This window comes from Salmo salar, chromosome 19 (assembly GCF_965601325.2).
Source record: "Salmo salar chromosome 19, fSalSal1, whole genome shotgun sequence".
Lineage (NCBI taxonomy): Eukaryota > Metazoa > Chordata > Actinopteri > Salmoniformes > Salmonidae > Salmo > Salmo salar.
The window spans coordinates 18,291,566-18,315,000 of record NC_138309.1 but is presented as its reverse complement, the minus strand read 5'-3'; the positions used below and the strand labels follow the sequence as shown (position 1 = coordinate 18,315,000).

General features: G+C 43.6%; 1 protein-coding gene across 2 annotated transcripts in view; it reads right to left on the bottom strand.

Annotated features, from left to right (window-relative positions):
- Positions 1 to 23,435, bottom strand: part of LOC106578541 (partitioning defective 3 homolog) — a 568,924-nt gene that overhangs the window by 132,925 nt on the left and 412,564 nt on the right. For both annotated transcript variants that reach the window (XM_014157480.3, XM_014157481.3), the window contains 2 exons: positions 13,898 to 14,014; positions 4,756 to 5,052 (listed from right to left, as the gene is read on the bottom strand). In XM_014157480.3, the coding sequence (XP_014012955.1) occupies positions 4,756 to 5,052; positions 13,898 to 14,014 (414 nt within the window). The remainder of the gene's footprint in view (positions 1 to 4,755; positions 5,053 to 13,897; positions 14,015 to 23,435) is intronic.

The window sequence follows — 23,435 nt, the reverse complement described above, 5'->3', positions numbered from 1 at the left end:
CCTTGCTTTGCTCATGGGGGCATTGTCATGCTGAAACAGGAAAGGGCCTTCCCCAAACTGTTGCCACAAAGTTGGAAGCACAGAATCGTCTAAAATGTAATTGTATGCTGTAACATTTAGATTTCCATTCACTGGAACTAAGGGGCCTAGCCCGAACCATGAAAAACAACCCCAGACCATTGTTCCTCCTCCATCAAACTTTACAGTTGGCACTATGCATTCGGGCAGGTAGCGTTTTCCTGTCATCCACCAAACCCAGATTTGTCTGTCGGACTGCCAGATGGTGAAGCGTGATTCATCACTCCAGTTAACGCATTTCCACTGCTCCAGAGTCCAATGGCGGTGAGCTTTACACCTCTCCAGTCGACGATTGGCATTGCACATGGTGATCTTAGGCTTGTGTGTGGCTGCTTGGCCATAGAAACCCACTTCATGCAGCTCCCGACGAACAGTTCTTGTGCTGACGTTGCTTCCAGAGGCAGTTTGGAACTCGGTAGTGAGTGTTACAACCGAGGACTGACTATTTTTTACGTGCTACGCGCTTCAGCACTCGGCGGTCTTGTCCTGTGTGGCCTACTACTTCGCGGCTGAGCCGTTGTTGCTCCTAGATGTTTCCACTTAATAACAGCCCTTAAAGCTGACCGGGGAAGCTCTAGCAGGGCAGAAATTTCACGAACTGACTTGTTGGAAACGTGACATCCTATGACGGTGCCACGTTGTAAGTCACTGAGCTCTTCAGTAAGACCGTTCTACTGCCAATGTTTGTCTATGGAGATTGCATGGCTGTGTGCCCGATTTTAGACATCTGTCAGTAATGTGGCTGAAATAGCCGAATCCACTCATTTGAAGGGGAGTCCACATACTTTTGTATATATAGTGTATGTGCACCACGTCATTGCTCTCTCTTTGCTGTGCCCACTGAGCCGTTGGGCCTGCACTGTAACCTCATTGGATAACTCTGGGCAGGCCTCTGGCAAGCTGTCACTCAAATGTGAGGGGCTGAACTAAGAATTGTCTAGAACTGGAATTGTAAGGGAGATGGTCCACGTGGGGAGAAATTTAGGGAAAATGGCACAGCACAGCTACAAGAGAACAACTCGGGATTTGGTGGCTAATTGAGGAGAGACAGTAATTCTTCATGTATGAACTACACACTGATATATCCAGCCCAAAGAGGGAGGTTAAAAAATACTTTCTTAGTCGCCAAAGTACCGGAGCATGTCTTAAATAACAGATTGTAGACAGCGGTGAGAAATGCAACTGAGAACTTTGGTCCCTCGACATGACATACTTTTTGCCATATTTATGAAACTTGTGTTTGTGATAAATATTTGCCTTCCTTCCTTTTTTTGTTTTGGGAAACTAAAGCAGTTCCCATCATAAGCTAATGGGGAACTGAAAACACATCATTTTTGCCAAACCAAAAGACTCCCAGCATTGGATGCTTTTAACAGATCACTGGCAATGTATCAGTAATACAATGGCTGTGTCCCAAATGGCACGCTATTCCCTGAACTGTATACTGCCCTGGTCAAAAGTAGTGCACTATGAAGGGAATAGGGTTCATTTGTAACAAACCAATGTACTACCGACCAAAGCCAGAGTAAAAAAAAAAAAAACTCAAAAAGCCCAAGCACATACAAGCATAGCAAAATCTTCAAAATAGCTCTTCAGAATACCAATGCCTTCCTCACACTAATTAACATAGCTAAACAATGTAATAATACCAAGCTGTATTTTTTATCACATCATATATTCCTGTTGACTCCTGGGTTTATAGATGACCTTCTCCCTTATTGGCCAGAGAAGCTTTACTGACAGTGGTGTGTGTGTGTGTGTGTGTGTGTGTGTGTGTGTGTGTGTGTGTGTCTGTGTGTGTGTGTGTGTGTGTGTGTGTGTGTGTGTGTGTGTGTGTGTGTGTGTGTGTGTGTGTGTGTGCGTGCGTGCGTGCATGCGTGTGTGTGTGCGTGCATTGACAGTGATGCAGAGCGCCTCCAGACAAGGAATGTGGAAGCAGGGGAGGATTAGACATGACCCTGGACAATAAAAGTGAGCGTTGTTCTGATATTACATTTTTCACACCCTGAGAACAGAATTATTGACGGATTTGCCCCCGCTGTAAGAATCCACCATCTACCTGGGTCTCGCAGTGCCTAAGGGACACAGTGTAAAAACCTGCCTGTGGTATTCTTGCACAGTATGTGTGACATGTGTGACAAATAAAACAATTTGAAAAAGAGAAAGAAATACACCCCCCCATCTTTAATAAATGAGGTTTAAATGGAAGACCGTGGTTGTGTGTCTGGCTGTGTGCATTGTAGATGAGCCAGATGGTGATGGGGGCGCTGGTGGTCTGTGCTTTTGATGGTGTTGTTGATTTTAGGTGTTGGTGCTATTTTTTATGGTGTTGTTGGTTTTGGGTGGTGGTGGTGTTGATGGTATTGTTGGTTTTAGGTGGTGGTGGTGTTGATAGTGTTGTTGGTTTTGGGTGGTGGTGTTGATGGTGTTGTTGGTTTTAGGTGGTGGTGGTGGTGGTGTTGTTGATGGTGTTGTTGGTTTTGGGTGGTGGTGTTGATGGTATTGTTGGTTTTAGGTGGTGGTGGTGTTGATAGTGTTGTTGGTTTTGGGTGGTGGTGTTGATGGTATTGTTGGTTTTAGGTGGTGGTGGTGTTGATAGTGTTGTTGGTTTTGGGTGGTGGTGTTGATAGTGTTGTTGGTTTTAGGTGGTGGTGGTGGTGGTGGTGGTGTTGTTGATGTTGTTGTTGGTTTTGGGTGGTGGTGTTGATGGTATTGTTGGTTTTAGGTGGTGGTGGTGTTGATAGTGTTGTTGGTTTTGGGTGGTGGTGGTGTTGTTGATGGTGTTGTTGGTTTTAGGTGGTGGTGGTGTTGATAGTGTTGTTGGTTTTGGGTGGTGGTGGTGGTGGTGTTGATGGTGTTGTTGGTTTTGGGTGGTGGTGGTGTTGTTGATGGTGTTGATGGTGTTGTTGGTTTTGGGTGGTGGTGTTGATGGTATTGTTGGTTTTAGGTGGTGGTGGTGTTGATAGTGTTGTTGGTTTTGGGTGGTGGTGGTGTTGTTGATGGTGTTGTTGGTTTTGGGTGGTGGTGTTGATGGTGTTGTTGGTTTTGGGTGGTGGTGGTGTTGTTGATGGTGTTGTTGGTTTTGGGTGGTGGTGTTGATGGTGTTGTTGGTTTTAGGTGGTGGTGGTGTTGATAGTGTTGTTGGTTTTGGGTGGTGGTGGTGTTGTTGATGGTGTTGTTGGTTTTAGGTGGTGGTGGTGTTGATGGTATTGTTGGTTTTAGGTGGTGGTGGTGTTGATAGTGTTGTTGGTTTTGGGTGGTGGTGGTGTTGATGGTATTGTTGGTTTTAGGTGGTGGTGGTGTTGATAGTGTTGTTGGTTTTGGGTGGTGGTGGTGTTGTTGATGGTGTTGTTGGTTTTGGGTGGTGGTGTTGATGGTATTGTTGGTTTTAGGTGGTGGTGGTGTTGATGGTGTTGTTGGTTTTGGGTGGTGGTGGTGTTGTTGATGGTGTTGTTGGTTTTGGGTGGTGGTGTTGATGGTATTGTTGGTTTTAGGTGGTGGTGGTGTTGATGGTGTTGTTGGTTTTGGGTGGTGGTGGTGTTGTTGATGGTGTTGTTGGTTTTGGGTGGTGTTGTTGATGGTATTGTTGGTTTTGGGTGGTGTTGTTGATGGTGTTGTTGGTTTTAGGTGGTGGTGGTGTTGATGGTGTTGTTGGTTTTGGGTGGTGGTGGTGTTGTTGATGGTGTTGTTGGTTTTGGGTGGTGGTGGTGGTGGTGTTGATAGTGTTGTTGGTTTTGGGTGGTGGTGGTGTTGTTGATGGTGTTGTTGGTTTTGGGTGGTGGTGGTGGTGGTGTTGATAGTGTTGTTGGTTTTGGGTGGTGGTGGTGTTGTTGATGGTGTTGTTGGTTTTGGGTGGTGGTGGTGGTGGTGTTGATAGTGTTGTTGGTTTTGGGTGGTGGTGGTGTTGTTGATGGTGTTGTTGGTTTTGGGTGGTGGTGTTGATGGTATTGTTGGTTTTAGGTGGTGGTGGTGTTGATGGTATTGTTGGTTTTAGGTGGTGGTGGTGTTGATAGTGTTGTTGGTTTTGGGTGGTGGTGGTGGTGTTGATGGTGTTGTTGGTTTTGGGTGGTGGTGTTGATGGTATTGTTGGTTTTAGGTGGTGGTGGTGTTGATAGTGTTGTTGGTTTTGGGTGGTGGTGTTGATGGTATTGTTGGTTTTAGGTGGTGGTGTTGTTGATGGTGTTGTTGGTTTTGGGTGGTGGTGGTTGTGGTGTTGATGGTGTTGTTGGTTTTGGGTGGTGGTGTTGATGGTATTGTTGGTTTTAGGTGGTGGTGGTGTTGATGGTATTGTTGGTTTTAGGTGGTGGTGGTGTTGATAGTGTTGTTGGTTTTGGGTGGTGGTGGTGTTGATGGTATTGTTGGTTTTAGGTGGTGGTGGTGTTGATGGTATTGTTGGTTTTAGGTGGTGGTGGTGTTGATGGTGTTGTTGGTTTTGGGTGGTGTTGTTGATGGTATTGTTGGTTTTAGGTGGTGGTGGTGTTGATAGTGTTGTTGGTTTTGGGTGGTGGTGGTGTTGTTGATGGTGTTGTTGGTTTTGGGTGGTGGTGGTGTTGTTGTTGATGGTGTTGTTGGTGTTGTAGGAGATGGAGGTGAGGTGTTGCTGTAGTTGATGATGCTGTTAGTTGCTGACTGTTTTTGGAGTTGCTGGTGTAGGTGGTGGGTAGCGGTGCCCCCTACCTGTCAGCTGAGGGAGGGTGTCCGTTGCGAGGCTTGTTGACCTGGGCATACAGGGCTTCCAGGTCGGGCTGGTCTGGACCGCTGTCCTGGGGGGGCTGGGGCCCTTGGAGGGGCTCCTGTCTGCTGTCTTCGGATGACCCGTCCAGGGAGCCGATGCCCGCGTAGGGGTGCTCCTCGTCCTCGTTGGAGCTAAACGTGCAGTTCAGATTGGGGTTGATGTCCAGGATCTCAGCGTACTCCCTCTCCCTCGCCACCGACGCTTGACGTTCACGGAACTCCCTCGTCTTCGCCTGGATCCTGGAGAGGAGGGACGGAGAGAGGCAGGGAGGGAGGGGGGGTGGAGAGAGGCAGGGAGGGAGGGGGGGTGGAGAGAGGCAGGGAGGGAGGGGGGGTGGAGAGAGGCAGGCAGGGAGAGAGAGAGATGGGGAGAGAGAGAGAGAGAGAGAGAGATGGGAGAGAGAGAGAGAGAGAGAGAGAGAGACAGAGAAAGAGATGCGGGAGAGAGAGAGAGAAGGGGAGATGGGGGAGAGGGAGAGAGATGGGGAGAGAGAGAGAGAGAGAGAGAGAGAGAGAGAGAGAGAGAGAGAGAGAGAGAGAGAGAGAGGAAAAGGTCAGCAGTGCTATAACTCAATATTTCATACTGTTATTTAGGGAATAAAACACATGAAAGCCATTGTGAGGATGCCTGAAAAGAGGGTTTGTTTTTGAAACGGGGCATTTGAGGGGTTGGTATCGGCTGGGGGAAATAGGGAAAGGTTAGGGAGCTTCTAGAGGAGTCTTAAAGGACTGCATCCCAAATGGAACCCCATTCCCTATATGGTGAACTACTTTTGACCAGAGCCCTAAGGGCCCTGTTCGACAGTAATACACTATGTAGGGTGATAGGGTGCCATTTGGGATGAAACCCAAGATAGTCTGTTGGTTTCATAGTGTCTGCAGACACTACACATTGCAGCCTTTTCAAATTCACTTAGAGATATATCATTTCCTTCATAGACAGACTTACAACAACATTCCTACTTTTAAGTCTATCTACCTCCCACATCTATCGCAGGGCTCTTCATCTCATTGGGCTATTCCTAACATCTTTAGCCTGTTTTTCTTTCCCCCAGAAAAGAGAAGATAAGTCTAATGGAGGACAGACAGCACGCTGAGTTATTCAGATGTGTGGCCGGTGGAGAACTGCGAGGCATCCCAAATGGCACCCTATTCCCTATGCAGTCCACTACGTTTGACCAGGGCCCAAAGCGCTCTATGTAGGGAATAGGGAACCATTTGGGACACAGACGTGGAGTGGCCATCCAGACCATGGTTGGCAGGGGATCTTCCTGAGGAGAGTGTATAGATCCCTCCCCTGGGTCCTCTAACCAGAGAGAAAACAATCCGTCTCTGATCTCTCCTCCAACTCCTCTTCCACCCGGACCCTGTTCTCTTCTTCCTCCCCCGCCCCAGCTCCCTGGGACCTCTTCCCCCTTTCCTTCCACACAACAGGGCCTTTCAGGGCCTTTCCTGCCTCATACAGTTGACCTGGACTATGAATGCCTGTCTCTCCTTCCACGGAAAACAAGACCCAGGCTTACAGGGGGGAGTGAGGGGTGAAAGGTGATCTGGAGCTGTGGGAATGGGGGACTGGGACAGGGGTAACAGGGGAGCGGTGGTGAGGACAGAGGGATGAACCCCTGCTGGTGTCCCTGCATGCCAGCACTGCAGCAGCCACCAGCCTGGGTAGTAGATCCAGATGCTGTGTCCTACCAGAGGGGACGCACACACTTATGTACCAGTATACGCACACACACACACACACACACACACACACACACACACACACACACACACACACACACACACACACACACACACACACACACACACACACACACACACACACACACACACACACACACACACACGTAATAACATGCAGGTACAAGTATGCACACACGCACGTACAGTAGGCACACGCACGTACTGTACGAACACGCATGCACGTGAACACACACACACACATCCCCACCCACACACCACAATTCATCCCAACACTCTCCCAGGCTCTACGTGGGGGTCATCTCACCTCCCAGTCTGTGGGATATTCCCTATTTCCCCCATGACCTCAGGTCATAGCTAACCTCTGACCCCCATCGGCTATCCTTCACAGATGATTGACAGCATTGCCGTGGTAACAAGGCTGGAATCAGTGAGTTCTCATGGGTCTGTATATTGTCTATTATAATAACAGTATAATCACATTCCAAACAATGACTATTTATCTATGTCACAATAACCTAATTCCAAAAGGATTGGCTCGTTTATTTTTAGTCATGGAAATCCCATTTTCTCAGAATGATCAGAAGGATTAGATTTTGATGGTATTGTGCTCACATGATGTTTCGTGTCCCATGTCATTTATACACTCCTCAGGCTTGTCCACGATGTGTATTTGTATTTGTCTAAATAATATACATTTATTACATAAATCCCATCCCTTCAGTGCAGTCTCTGCTGTGTCCAAAATGACACCCTATTCCCTATGGGCCCTGGCCAAAAGTAGTGCACTACATATGGAATAGGGTGCTATTTGGGAGACAGACTCTTATTGTACAGCACACACAACCTTGTGGGTGTCAGAAACAGAGTGATATAGATTAGTTCCCGCCACAGCAGTCTCATCTCATCTCGGCACCTGCCCAAACTGATGTCACACCCCTGCCAGTAAGACCAGACAATGATGTTATGACAGGTTTTTACAGAAACCCAGTGGGAATTCAAGGCTTTAGGCTCTTCACCGACTAATCAAATTCATAAAAATACAATATCAGTGTTCAAATGGGATAATGGGTGGAGCGGCAAGACTGGCGACATTAGACTGCATGGCGCAGACAGACAGTACAGATAGACAGTACAGATAGACAGTACAGATAGACAGTACAGATAGGACAGACAGACAGACAGACAGACAGACAGACAGACAGACAGACAGACAGACAGACAGACAGACAGACAGACAGACAGACAGACAGACAGACAGACAGACAGACAGACAGACAGACAGACAGACAGACAGACCAGATAAACAGGACAGACCGAACAGGACAGACAGACCAGATAAACAGGACAGACCGAACAGGACAGACCGGACAGATAGACAGGACAGACAGACCGAACACGACAGACCGGACAGATAGACAGGACAGACGGGACAGATTGACAGGACAGATTGACAGGACAGACAGACATGACAAATAGACAGGACAGACCGACAGACACAGACAGGACAGAGAGAGAGAGAGAGAGAAATAGAAGAGCTTCACCCTCAGATCAGATGGCTTAGCACCTCTAGCTGAGGGCCAACCAACAGCAGCCAGATTGCCTACAATGCCAGTGTAACATGACAGTCATCACACATGCTGACCAACTCACGACCAGGGTTCCATGGCACATTTCCCCCCTATCCGAACCCCTGTGCCATGTGGTGGGTAGGCCCCATTTACTTGCTTGGTAGGTGTAGTAGGGTAACTGCCCGCCCCCCTACCCTCCCATCGTCCAGCCTTAACTCCATTACGTAATTAATGACCCAGTGTGGTGTTGACATGAGGAATAGCTCTGCCTACACTAAGCACTCCATTACTGCATCACCCTTAATTAACTAAGCAGTGTCTCTCCTCTCTACTGTGGACTCTCTCACCTCTCCTGTCTCTATCCTTACTACTCTCACCTCTCCTCTTCTCTGTCCTTACTCTCCTCTCTTCTTAACATGTTCTCTCCTCTATTTCTCTTAGCCCAGGATGCTCTAGATAGTGTAATGGAAGGGATTATGCCAAGTCAGGAGTTTATCATTGAGATTTTGACTGACAATCTCTTAAAACACAAGCTTTCCAGAAGCTTTCTTTCCTCGATTCCAGGTAAGTGGCTTCCTTCTTCATGTGTTGTCTTCGTTGCTGTTAGAAGAGAGCTCCTTAGCATCACACAACTAGCACACACACACACACACACACACACACACACACACACACACACACACACACACACACACACACACACACACACACACACACATCACAATTAAAACCACAAGCTTCCCCTCAACAGTAAACAACTCAGAAGTGAGTCACTGCATTAAGCTGAGAGAAGAATCCGCCATGTTTGTTTCATTTTCAAAGAGAAAGTTAGGAGAGAGTTGAAGTTGCAGAGAGAGCGGTGCACTACTGACAAGTCGGCTCGCCTGAGGTCCTTCTTCTGTGCTCTGAATAAATTGGAGTGTTTATCAAACAAGTCTGTGTAATTCTGGACGGATGAAGCCAATGCACCCTCCTCCGTATGTCTTTCAATGGGGGGGGGGGGGGGGGGGGGGAGAGAGAGAGAGAGAGGCAGAGAGGAGGCGGCTGCTGTATTCAAACGCTCATTACCAAGTCTGCACTTCCAGAGTTCCACTTGGAGAGAGTCTGGCTGTTCAATATGCTTGGTTGCAGAGGCGGGATGAAACAGAATGCATTGCTTTCTTTAGTAACTCTTGTAGACATCTTGCATATATTTTTTCTTCCCACTTTCAAACAAATGGGTTGAGAACCCCCCCCCCCCCCCACAAAAGTACAATCTTGTGTGCAAAGGACTGTGCTCCCATTAAGACTCTGATGGACAGACTCTTTAAGGTTGACACTTTATTTTACCAAATTTTATCAGGCAAACAATTGGGCACAATTAAATTCTGTAATAATCACATGTAGCTTGCTGCAGTGTATCAATTATCAAACTAATTGAGTATCAAATAATTACAAATATAATCAGGCCTGCAATCAGTTCCTTTGATCTCTCATTGAACTCAACATGTTAATGACGACAGACAGCAACACGTTACAAAAAAAATTAAATAACGAAGCTAATTATTTGGTAAAACAATTACTGTTATGAAGGGATCAGCTGAGATAATGACTAACACACATTAACTTAGTGCAGTAACAAGTTATGAAGTACCTGCTGCGTAATTACAGACACTGTAATTAGTAAGACATTAACACAAGTTTCATTTCTAATCTCATTTAACAGAGGAAAGTCGTACACTTTATGTACTCTCAATTCTCTCAATTCTAAAATAGAAACATTGTTGCTGTTGAGGCTTAATTCCCCAAAACCAGCCAGCCACACTGATGTGATGCTGAGGTCTGTAGTATTACATCAATACGGGGTCCATCTGCATTCTAAAATAAGGAAATGGAAGGCTAGTTGATCATGCAGCTCCTAGTTCCTTGAAACCCGACCAACCACACTTGCGTTGTGTGATGCTACTGTAACTGCTGACTGACAAACTGCAGAACAGGAGCAGTATACCTTGTCTTTGGTTGGCTGGCATCAGCAGGAAACCAAACAAACAGGCAGACGTGGTGGAAACAGCCAAACAGGCAATACAAGGCTTCTGGTCTGGGAGCAGGAGGAGAGTGAGATGAAGGGATGGAGGAGTGGAGGAGTGTGAGCCACTGATTAGAAGCTCAGAGGAGCCAACCAGATAAGAGAAGGGACATCATAATCTCACACCACAGTCACAGAGAGAGAAAGAAATAGTGAGAGAAATAGAGGGAGAGAGAGGGGGGGAGAAACAGAGAGACAGAGAGAGGGGGGGAAACAGAGAGAGGGGGGGAGAAGGAGGGTGAAGGAAGGGTTGCAGTTGGATACAGTTTAAGACAGAGGCAGCAGACACCAGCAGGTTGCTACTGTGAGGAGGGTTTAGACCTGGCTTCAGACAGATGCTCTGGTAAACTGACAAAACAATGAGACAATCCCAATCTCAGCACACCAGGAGGCATGAAAGGGAATAATGCATATCCTCCTCTTGGAATCTCTCTGCTTGATTGACGGCAGGCCACACAAAACCCCAGGCACTGAGAGAGAGAATCAGCGCGTTCAAAGGGATTGGCCTGAGCAAGCAATCTAGGAATCGCCTTGTATCCCAAATAACCACTCATTATAAAGATGAGTGATCCTGTACCTTACCTTGCTCAAACGGATTCCCTGAAACACACGGACTCTCTGTACTATCCAACCTGCATGGTACCAATCAAAGAGAATCATGCCAGTCCCTCAGTGTGGTGCAATCAGGTAGAGTAGCCAGCGGTTGTCCACAGGCATAAAGCCTTGTAATGGCTGTTGTGCTGAGGGCGGTGTGTTTGTGTGTGTGTGTGTGTGTGTGTGTGTGTGTGTGTGTGTGTGTGTGTGTGTGTGTGTGTCTGTGTCTGTGTGTGTGTGTGTGTGTGTGTGTGTGTGGCTGTGGAGGGCCTCTCCAGCTAGGTCTTAATGAAGCGCTTGATGAGGAATGGAGTCTGCTGAACAGCAACACAGGTGGCAGGCAGGCAGGCAGATGCATATCAATTGTGAGATTATAGCAAAACAAATGGTGCTGATGATGACTCTTTATCAAGTTCAGAATGGTTCATCACTGCACTGCTGGGTTCTGTACCCTGGTAGATATTTCAGCATCAGTGTTTCTACTATATCTGAGGCACTCAGATATAAACACAAGACTACAATACATGGAGGCTATTATGCAGAATAAACTTGGTCTAATAGTGTCTCTTAACACTGTAATCGAAACCATACTTTTTATAATGTTATTAAGGTCAGACTCCTAGATATGTAACACATGCCATCTGTTTTATAGTTTCCTCATAGCATTTTTTACATTTACATTTTAGTCATTTAGCAGACGCTCTTATCCAGAGGAACTTACAGTAGTGAATGCATTCATTTCATTCATTCATGCATTTTTTTTTTGTACTGGCCCCCCGTGGGAATCAAACCCACAACCCTGGCGTTGCACACACCATGCTGGCGTTGCAAACACCATGCTCTACCAACTGAGCCACAGGGAAGACTAGGGACCAGACCAGGGAAGAAGAGGGTACACAGACTACAACTAGGATATCACATTAATCCACCCTAACCTTCTCTACGTCTTCTCTTTAGGGGAGGCAGGTAGCCTAGTAATTAGAGGGGTGGCCAATAACAGAAAGGTTGCTAGATCAAATCCCTGAGCTGACAAGGTAAAAATCTGTTGTTCTGCCCCTGAACAAGGCAGTTAACCCACTGTCCCTAGGCCGTCATTGAAAATAAGAATTTGTTAGTTAAATAGAGGTAAAATATATATGGCGATCATTTATATTTAGAATCACTAAAAGCTCCGGTCAAAAAGTGTGCTTCAATTAAATCGTTGGTGTCAGCTGAGCGGTGTGTTTGGCAACGGGCCATCCCGACATCCCTGACACTTCCCCTGCTGGGCTTACTGTACGTGCGCTAGTTTTAGAAATACAGTCCCCGTTTCCCCCCTCCCTCGATCCATAATATCATAACCGCTGTGTCTAAAATAACCCAGTCTCAATGGGCCCTATATAATCAATCAGTACATTTGCCTTGAGCAAGACCCACTCTCAGTGTCAGCACACCACCTCTATCAAAATTTGCACCTCTGAGTGGCGTAACACAACCCAAAATACAGAGGTAATTGATTTTGGAGCTGTCGCCCCCCTGAACTGCCATGCTTTGAATATCAGGCTGAGCCAGCTCCCTCCTCCTCGAGACGTCAGGTTACTGTATTAATACCACAGACGATTTCCCAAAGGATTCCCAGATTCCATTTCCATTATCTGAGAGTCAATTTAGAATTTCCATTCTGGTTAAGTGATGGCATTTTGGGATGGTGAGAAGGGGAAAGGAAAGTGGCCCTGTTGTATAATGCTCCAGTGCTCTGACACTAGGGCTTAGACATGCAGAACGGAGAGGAAACAGACTAAATGGGAGAATGAGAAACGTATACAAGTCAAGATCCAGACAAATAGTGATTGGGGAGTGAGGGGAGTAAGGAAAGGAAGGGAAGGGTGAGGGCATGTTTTAGGCTTAGCCCCAGTCTGTGTCTGTGCTGTTTTATACCGGCTTTGCATGGCAGACGTTTGGGAGAGCCTCAAAGGGACAGAGGCTTTGGAAGGCTCTGGATAGGAAGGCTGTGGGTCTCTGGGGCGTGCTGGCAATGTGTTGGGCCAGCAGCCAGAGGGACAGCCAGGGCTCACAGAGCACAAGACAAGACATTCCCTGCATGTCACAGTCTAGCCTCTATGAAGACTGTCTCCAGATGTCCCATTGAATAGGAAGACCATTGTTGTGTGTGTGTGTGTGTGCGTATCCGACAGGCAGCTATCCTCACTCCCTCCCTCTCTTTCCACTGAGAGCAATATCAACTCCATTGTTTATTTTCAATTACCTTCATTACCAACAGTAGTTTGATAACCAAGTTCATTTGTCGTTCATTTGGCTTGCAGAGAACAATAGAGGCAGCAAGCCCCTCGTTCCATTCACACAGCCACTGATATTGTCTCCTTCAGTCAAGTGAATTTAATAGAGCTTGTCTGCAAGGAAAGAATGAGGCGGAGAAAACAAAAAACAAATATGTCCGTTCACTCATACATACATACATAGCCTGTGTCCAAAATGGCACCCTATTCCCTTTATAATGCATTACTTCTGACCTGGCCCCATATGGCTCTGGTCAAAAGTAGTGCACTATGTAGGGAATAGGGTGCCATCTGGTCAAAAGTAGTGCACTATATAGGGAATAGGGTGCCATCTGTTCAAAAGTAGTGCACTATATAGGCAATAAGGTGCAATTTGGGATGTAACTATACAGAGGCCTCAACGTCCCCTAAAACATCAAGGGACTAATAGAGTCCAGGATGACGAAACCAAACGCCAAATTTTTGAACGATTAACAAGCTTTTTACTGCCAAAAAGAAAAGCGAAATGCCCTACAACATTGATTTGACAATTCTAATGAGACCGGCCATTCAATCAGTCAAAGCAGAAGGAGCGAACCAGGACCATTAGCAGGTCAGGTCCATTCAATGGCACAAAGCAAAAAATCTTTAGAAATGATCAATTTAATGTACTGTTATAAAAGGCCTGGACGTTTACAAATTGACATCGGAATGCTTTCCCAGAACTTTCCTCTTTCCACACCGCCCCATTTAGTTAATTGGGCAGTTTGCACATTTTCCCGGGCAGCGGCATGTAGCAGCGCTGTGCATTCTCCTCACAGACTTAATTTTGAGGCTATTACCAAGCCGGGCGAGCCCTGTAAACACATGCACAGGCACAAACACACACTCACCTCTCCTGCTCCAGTTTCATCCGTAGCATCTCCTCCTCAGACGCCTGTGTGTCCTCCATCTTAGATTTACTCGACCCCTTATGCTCCATCTTGTCTCCATTGCGGTGCTTCCCAAACCTGGAGACACAATAAGGGGGAAGGTATTTAATTGATGCCCAGGCTTTGTTCTAGTCTAGGTCGCGAGCTGGGCCTTTCTTGAATCCCCTATCTCTGTGTGAGATACTGTTGGGCTTTGGGCAACTGTGAAAATGTAAGAGACTTTATATGTGAGAACTCTACTATGCTCTTTGGCTTGAAGAAATAACTAACTAAGATAAAAACATTCACGACAGATGGTGCCATATTTAATCAAATCTCAATATGTGGTTTCCCCACACTGCTAAATCATCCAACTTTATTGTCCAGAAATGTTAACAAGTTAAAAGCAAGTCGGTTTTAGACTTCCGTCTGAAATCTCTCTCATAAGGTTTACTGAGTGTGATAGGAGCTGTGACAGCTTGTGATTCAGTCTGACTGAGGTGCACACACTACTCTGAGCTGCTGGGTAAATTTCAGTTAGCAGAGCCATAGAAGCCGCTCTCTGGCATCATTTGCAACTTTCTCGATGGCGCGGCGGCAAACTTTTACATTTTAATGATGCGGGTGACATGGTGGCAGCGGTAAATCCACGACAGCTTTATAGAGGGGTGAGAATAACTGCGCCTGACGATCGTAAATTCCCCCGCTCAGTCCTCTATGTGCAGCTATGTGCAAATGACTGGAAACTCTGTCTGTCTGAGGGGTGTGAGAAAATTATGGAGGATAGATAGGAGAGGGGATCAGAAGAGCATGGATGGGGTTACCACCATCATATCAGAGCTACTCTATTATCCATTTCATACACAGACCAAAATCCCACTATTTTACCATTCCTGCTTTTTTATAACAGCTTTTTGGTATATCTGAAAAGGGTTAGGGGTTAAAAAACATGGACAAATAAAAGCCAGCTAAAGACCTAGTCATGATTCCTGCAACAAAAATACAGGTATCAGGTCTGTGTGAATGGTTCACTGCTTTCTTGCTGGTAATCACATTAACAATTCCATTGTTTAATACCTCCCTAATTTGAAATGCAAACAGCCTCCATGGTTTAACAACACCCCACACCCCTACTAATTTGCCAGTTACCCACGGATATGTATAAAAAGGGGTATACCTCCAAGAAAGTAGTAAATAAGGGGCTTTTTGAAAGGGGGTCATACAAACATTGCCTTGTATTTTTTACAGGTCATATACCACATCTTCTGTCTGAAATGGGTATATGACCTGTACAGTACATGACCTGATAGAGAACAATCATCATGAGAGTTTGCCACTGTGAGACATGGAGGATGTCCAGGATGGATGCTGATTAGGGTTGAATGGCGGGAACCCCGTAACCGAGATTTACTGGGATTTACCGTCCAAAACCACTCCCTTTTCCCAGGATAAATAACTGTGAGAAACCAGTGAATTAAAATAAATTATTTATATGGTGTGAAATGGAACTGTTAAATTATATGTGATGTCTAAATCTGGCTTCTCTACGTCCTCTGCATGATGAATCAACGCTCAGGGTGTGGACAGACAGCCCATCTCAGTATTGATGTAGACCTACAGTATCTCATCATGGTAACTTTTTTTCTTGTGACAAGTAGGCCTACATTTGCTGCAGCATAGTCTATGCTACAGTAATATAAAGACTGAATGTGCTTCTAATTTCACCATCTCCATCTGGCTTTCGGGGGTCACCTTGTTTTTTCATTGTAAAGATTACAGTTTTTTTAATTGCAGCTCCAGTCTTTCACTCGAATACCTTTGCTTTAAATCAGTGCACCCGCGAGCACTCTCTAGCAGGCTCTCCCTCTTCATCAACTCCATTAAAATTACATCCAAGATAGATAATCCTCTTCTAGATTGACATATAACCCTTTATATATATATAGATGTATATATAGTATGGCCCTATATATATATATATAGATGTACAGTGAGGGAAAAAAGTATTTGATCCCCTGCTGATTTTGTACGTTTGCCCACTGACAAAGAAATGATCAGTCTATAATTTTAATGGTAGGTTTATTTGAACGGTGAGAGACAGAATAACAACAAAAAAATCCAGAAAAACGCATGTCAAAAATGTTATAAATTGATTTGCATTTTAATGAGGGAAATAAGTATTTGACCCGCTCTCAATCAGAACGATTTCTAGCTCCCAGGTGTCTTTTATACAGGTAACGAGCTGAGATTAGGAGCACACTCTTAAAGGGAGTGCTCCTAATCTCAGTTTGTTACCTGTATAAAAGACACCTGGAAGCCAGAAGCAATCAATCAGATTCCAAACTCTCCACCATGGCCAAGACCAAAGAGCTCTCCAAGGATGTCAGGGACAAGATTGTAGACCTACACAAGGCTGGAATGGGTCTGGCTCATTGCGAACTGTGTGAAGACCATTTCTTCCTAACAAAGACCGTAATTAATTTGCCAGAATTTTACATAATTATGACATAACATTGAAGTTTGTGCAACGTAACAGCAATATTTAGACTTAGGGATGCCACCCGTTAGTTAAAATACAGAACGGTTCCGTATTTCACTGAAAGAATAAACGTTTGTTTTCTAAATGATAGTTTCCGGATTTGACCATATTAATGACCTAAGGCTCGTATTTCTGTGTGTTATTATATTATAATTAAGTCTATGATTTGATAGAGCAGTCTGACTGAGTGGTGGTAGGCAGCAGCAGGCTCGTAAGCATTCATTCAAACAGCACTTTCCTGCATTTGCCAGCAGCTCTTCGCTGTGCTTCAAGCATTGCTCTGTTTATGACTTCAAGCCTATCAACTCCCGAGATTAGGCTGGCAATACTAAAGTACCTATTAGAACATCCAATAGTCAAAGGTATATGAAATACAAATGGTATAGAGAGAATAGTCCTATAATAACTACAACCTAAAACTTCTTACCTGGGAATATTGAAGACTCATGTTATAAGGAACCACCAGCTTTCATATGTTCTCATGTTCTGAGCAAGGAACTTAAACGTTAGCTTTTTTACATGGCACATATTGCACTTTTACTTTCTTTTCCAACACTTTGTTTTTGCATTATTTAAACCAAATTGAACATGTTTCATTATTTTTTTGAGACTAAATTGATTTTATTTATGTATTATATTAAGTTAAAATAAAAGTGTTCATTCAGTATTATTGTAATTGTCATTATTACAACTATATATATAAGTATCGGCCGATTAATCGGTATCGGGTTTTTTGGGCCCTCCAATAATCGGTATCAGCGGTGAAGAATCATAATCGGTCGACCTCTAATATATATATATATATATATATATATATATATATATATATATATATATAGATGTATATATAGATTGATATACAGTATGGCCCTATATATAGATGTCCTAGCCTACCTCTTTCAGGTAATATATTCAATGCAGTACTAATTGAACTAATTCATGATGGGTTATGCATAATACGCTTCTAACTTATAGCTTCTGTCTCTTGCGCAATACGCACACACCTGTGCTCCGCTGGCCTCTCTCCTTAAAAAACACTCCTTAGCTCTCGGAGTCCCATGCAGGGAAAGCTTGACAAGAATAGCTTGTCGGATATTATTTGTTTTAGCAATTCTTATACCAATAAAGTATTCAAAGAGGCAACGCAAGCAATTCTTTGCTGAATGTTAAATTCAGCAGCCAATAGAACTCACGGGTAGTGTGAAAGAAGAGCGAATGTGCGATGTGTTAGCAGTTACAGTATTTATTCAGACCAATAACCATTAAACCTTTGTGAAGAGAAGTGAAATCCTTCTGCATCTAATTCTAGTCCGACATTATTCAAGGATGTCATTAGAATGATGAAGGTAAGAACAACGAAACGTATTTAATTTAACTGTTGAAAGCGAGGAAGGAATGAAGCAACGAGAGAGAGAAGGAAGCAGGCTAATAGCATTAGGGGAAATATGAAAGGTAAATATGTGTCAGCCTACTAATTATACAAATAGGCCCTATTATATTTCAAAATTAAAATCAAATTTGCTAGCCTATACTATACATTTGTAGGCTGCATGTACTGCACAAGAATCCCATGTTGCCTTCTGCTTTATCATGGTTTGAACATGCGTTATTCCAGTCTGCATTATACAGTGTAATACAATACAGTACAGTAATACAGTTCACACTCAAAAAGATTATTCTACCAGAGCTAGTTTCATTTATTTACCAAAGAGAGCATATAGCTAGCTACATCGATGGGCTTTTCTGTTTTTCTGTTGTGCGTAATGTGCAGTAGCCTATATCACATATATATTGGATGATGGCACAATCATTTGTTTTTTGGGGGGCTTGTGCTCATTAAATGTTGTTGTTTCCCAAACGGTCCCTTATACCCTATATAGTGCACTACTTTTGACCAGGGCCAATTGCCATTTGGGTCGCAACCACAGTTGTTATTTATGTGGTGTGAGCACTCTCTAAAGACACTGTCCAGGAAAGCCTCTCTCGTTAAATACTGCCTGTGATGTAATTTCCTGCCATTTTTTTTCTATAACGGTGCCAGCTGTGAGGGAACTCAAAGCAGCAGGAGGAAGGACACAGGAAATAGACAGGAATTCAGGAAGTGCATTCAGGAAGTGCACCAGGTGCTCAGTTTGAAAGCCACTTCTAGAGATATGAACACATGTCTAATATTACAACACATGTATGGAGCTGGTTATGGGTTCCATGGCAAGTCTGCCTCGTGGGTTTGTGTATGTGTGTGCGTGCGTTGCAAGTTCAACAACAGTTACTGATCTGTATAGCGGCAAGGCAATAACAATGTGTATGGATCTACATGTAAATAATTCAGTGGAGGCTGCTAAGGGGAGGACGACTCATAATAATGGCTGGAACTGAGCGAATGGAATGGCATCAAACCACGTTTGATGTATTTGATACCATTCCACATATTCCGCTCCAGCCATTACCACAAGCCCGTCCTCCCCAATTAAGGTGCCACCAACCTCCTGTGGACTTAATGTATGAGGGGATTCAATAACTATTCAATTTGATGGCTCAATTCATCCATTGTATAACATTAACAAATATTATGAAAAGCTGCATTGATTGCAGAAAAATCCCATTCCATTTTCAGACTGAAAGTGCTGTATTCTTGCGGAGGGTGTATTAGGTAATAGGTTGGACAGACAGACCTCTTGGTCCATGTTATGTTGTACTTTGAGTCTATTCACTTTGTTTATTCTGACTTCTTGCCAAAGCAGTTTGACAGTTTCAAAATGTTTTCCCAACAATGAAAGAATAACATCAGACAGAGTTGACGTAGGGCTACTAAATGAAATATATTCATGAAATGGGAAACCCATTTCCCCTCTGTTGTTTAATGTTCTCCTTTACATTTAAACAAGCCCACTCTGCAAATGGAATGGCTTCCCTTGGCTTGTTGTAGCGCTTACTGCTGGGACTGTAATCTTTTGAATGGAGTGCAGTTCTAAGCTTCGTCCCAAATGGCACCCTATTCCCTATATAGTCCACTACTTTGGGCCCTGGTCAAAATAAGGGCACTAGATAGGGAACGCATACCCCAGTCTCGTGGGAGAGATTCTTTACACCTGAGATTGCATACGATCCAAGGAGAACTACTGTTGTGTTTTGTCCTAGAGATAGCCTGCATTACCTGATTAATTAATCAACAAATGGCTCAAGTAAAGGCATAAAACCCTGCGAAGGGAATACTATTAATAAGGAGCGCTATCTATCAACAGGGCAGGTGACAGCCTCCTCCCTCGCTCCCTCTCCTCACTTCAAGGACTTTCATTAACTAATTCCCACACTGAAAAACATTCACCTTTCTTCTTCTCCTCTTTTCCCTCCTTGCCTTCTTTATAACTTTTAAAGTAATATAGATGAACCAGGAGAATGGAAGGAAAAAATGAGCTTAAAAAGGCTGATAAACCAAACATATGAAGTATTGACAAATTAGAGCCAAGAGGGAGTAAAACTTTCTCAACTTCTTGGGGAAAATCAACATCAATAAAGTAAAGGATTTGTCACAGTGAAAGATAGAGTGAATCATAGTGGGGATTAAACTCATATCAAACCGCTGGGTATGAGAGGGAGAGAGACCTAATATGAAAGGTTATTTCTCATAGCTGGTGGACAGAGAGAGTGAGAGAGCGGGAGAAAGGGAGAGAGAGAGAGAGAGAAAGGGAGAAAGGGAGGGCCTGAGCACAGACAGACATCAAAGCAGGGGCGGAGGGAACCGCCATATTACAAGAGCTATTAGAAGGCTATCGCCGTGGTTACTGGTTAACGGACAGATTGATACAGCTTTGCTCAGCCCGCTGGTGTAACAGCCATGACGTTAGCCAGCGGGAACACAGCGAAACACGGGATTAGCTAAACAAACTGGAGTGGACAGCCTTGCCACTTGCCGCTAGGACGCACAATATTTTTTAAGTCAATATTTTTCATTAGCAAACATTTGTTCAGAAATAAACAACTTAAGATCATATTGATGTTCAGTATCCTTCAGGACCTTTAAGTGTCTGCGTAGGTAATTGCCTTGTTTTAGAAAAGGAGGAATCCAATAAATAAATGATCCAATGACAAACTGCAGTTTAACGATCATTAGACAGTTAGAAATATGATGAGTCATCTCATCAGCATCTCATATACACACACACACACACACACACACACACACACACACACACACACACACACACACACACACACACACACACACACACACACACACACACACACACACACACACAGGTCTCTAGTGCCCAAACGCCTGTTAGCATGGGCAGAGCACGAACAAGGATTTGCACCATTTTTAAATAGTCAACTGGATTGGACTTTGGTTCCGCTTTAAATGACATTCAGCTTATAAAGGCTTCATAATGCCTTCATAAGCACTACATGAACGTGTTACGAAGCATCTTTAACCGTATGTCATGCTTAATGGTTCATAAATGTGGCATACCTGTGTGACAATCACCATCAATCATGTCAAATGTGCCATAACCCTCTATGATGAATGATATAAACATGTGCTTTATAAAGGGTGACATGCTGTGCTGAAGGATGGCATACGCTCTAAAGTGATGTCATGTTAGTCACGTTACACCTAATCTCAGACACTTCCGCCCAAATATTTTAAGAAGATAAATGGGCAGGGTTTAGCAAAGTATGACTTTTTGACTGTGTTAACTAGTGACGATGACAAATACTTTACTCAGTGAGGTCACTCCTATAGAATTCTATGGTAACTCCCACTAAGTCCAACTTTAAATGGTTGATATCCCAGGCTTATATGTGCTGTGTGTGCAATTGTCCGGGAACAACGTTACACCAATAAACAATTACCTTGATGAAAGCCCCCGACTTAAAAGAAATGTAAAGTGTCTTCTGGAACCAAGTTACATGTTCCTCAGTACACAAACATTCACACAACAAAAACAAGCCATACCGGGCCCCCAATACACTTGAATGTGTTAAGTCTTTGACACATTCACCCACTTCCCCTTGCTGAAAGATCAGCCACAAAATGTTGTCACCATTGTAACAGGTTGTAATCAAGCCCTGGTCTCCAGCATGTGAACAGAAGAGGAATACCTGGTGTGGTAGTCTCAGGTTGGACTACTCCAAATCATCTTGGTTCTGACACACACACACACGCACACGCACACACACACACACACACACACAAGCTTTGCAGGTCCATCAACCCATTTAAATAGCTCTCACACCCTACAGTTACTTGTGGATCATGAGAGAATCTTCATAAATCAGCGTTAATAACCTATTTATTGAATTTAGGCCATAATACTTAGTATGAAGTCAGACACCATTCATAACACATCTATAAAGACTCTATATCGCATGACGCTGTACTTACTATAAAGTCAAACACCTTTGGTCATTCATAACACATACATAAACACTTAATGATGTAAACATACATGTATTAACACTTGGGGAATTATCAGTAAAACAAATAAACAGCTAAACCAAATAATCATTAAAGACATGTTTAAACCATACATTTCCTTTTATTTGCACATTTTTGAAATAATACAAATACATTAAGTTTCAAAAAGTCCAGCAATGTAATTACATTAAACATTACACGGGGCTGTGAATAGTGTAGCTTGTCCCTGAGCTGGCGGATTAATGGTTCTTGCCTCTCTTCCTGCTGGAGGTACTGCATGTTGGTTCCAACCCTTAAAAGTAACAACAAAGAAAGTTAACAGGTCTGTTAGGAAATGCCTTTGTCACACCATCTGGATAAGGGCATTTCTGTGCTACGCCAGAAACTCTAAATGGAAAGATTGTTAACTCCATTCAATTCATATCATTATATGTGACTGTGAGACATGGCTGTATCTTGAGGGATTTGTATTTATTTGAGCCCGCTAACTAGCAAAATTTTGGATAGCAGGCAATTGCTGTGAAGTCACCAAAATTATTTGAAATAAAGATTGAGGTAGCTACAGTACGCAATCTAACTCAACACTTAACTACTAGAAACGAATTTAAATTGTAATAAATAAAGGTTAACTTACTTGTTATTCGCTGTCCAGTGGCAGCACACCCGGTGCATTTGATTTGCGAACTCATCACATGATCAGCGTCTCGTCAGCAACACTAAAAAAGTATTGCCGGGTCACGGAATTTCAGAATGAGTGGTCCCGGGAATCGAACACAATATACTGGTGTTGCAATGATCTACCAAGATTCATGACAGGGTTATAAATGCTATGTGACGCCTCAATTTAATATGATTTATAAGGCCATTATTAAGCAGTGCTTATGCCACCCTTTATAAAGAACAGGTTTATGTCATATTTGTAAAGTACTTCAGTAAAAATACTTTAAAGTACTACTTAAGATCGTTTTTTGGGAGTACCTGTACTTTACTATGAATCATTTTGACTACTTTTACTTTTACTTCACTACATTCCTAAATAATACATTGTACTTTTTACTCCATACATTTTCCCTGACAACCAAAAGTACTCATTATATTTTGAATGGTTAGCAGGACAGGAAAATGGTCAAATTCACGCACCTATCAAGAGAACACATGGTCATCCCTACTGCCTCTGGTCTGGTGGACTCACTAAACACAAATGCATCTTCTGTTAATAATATCTGAGTGCTGGAGTGTGCCCCTGGCTATCCATACATTTTAAAAACAAGAAAATGGTGCCATCTGCTTTGCTTAATGTAAGACATTTGAAATGATTTATACTTTTACTTTTAGCAATTACATTTACTTTTGATAATTAAGTATATTTAAAACCAAACACTTTTAGACTTTTACTCAAGTATTATTTTACTGGCTGACTTTCACTTTTACTTGAGTAACTTTCTATTAAGGTATCTACACTTTTACTCAAGTATGACAATTGGGTACTTTTCCACCACTGCATTTAACATGGGTGGTTATGTCACCCAGTTATGCCACATTTATGAACCCTTTATAAAGCATGA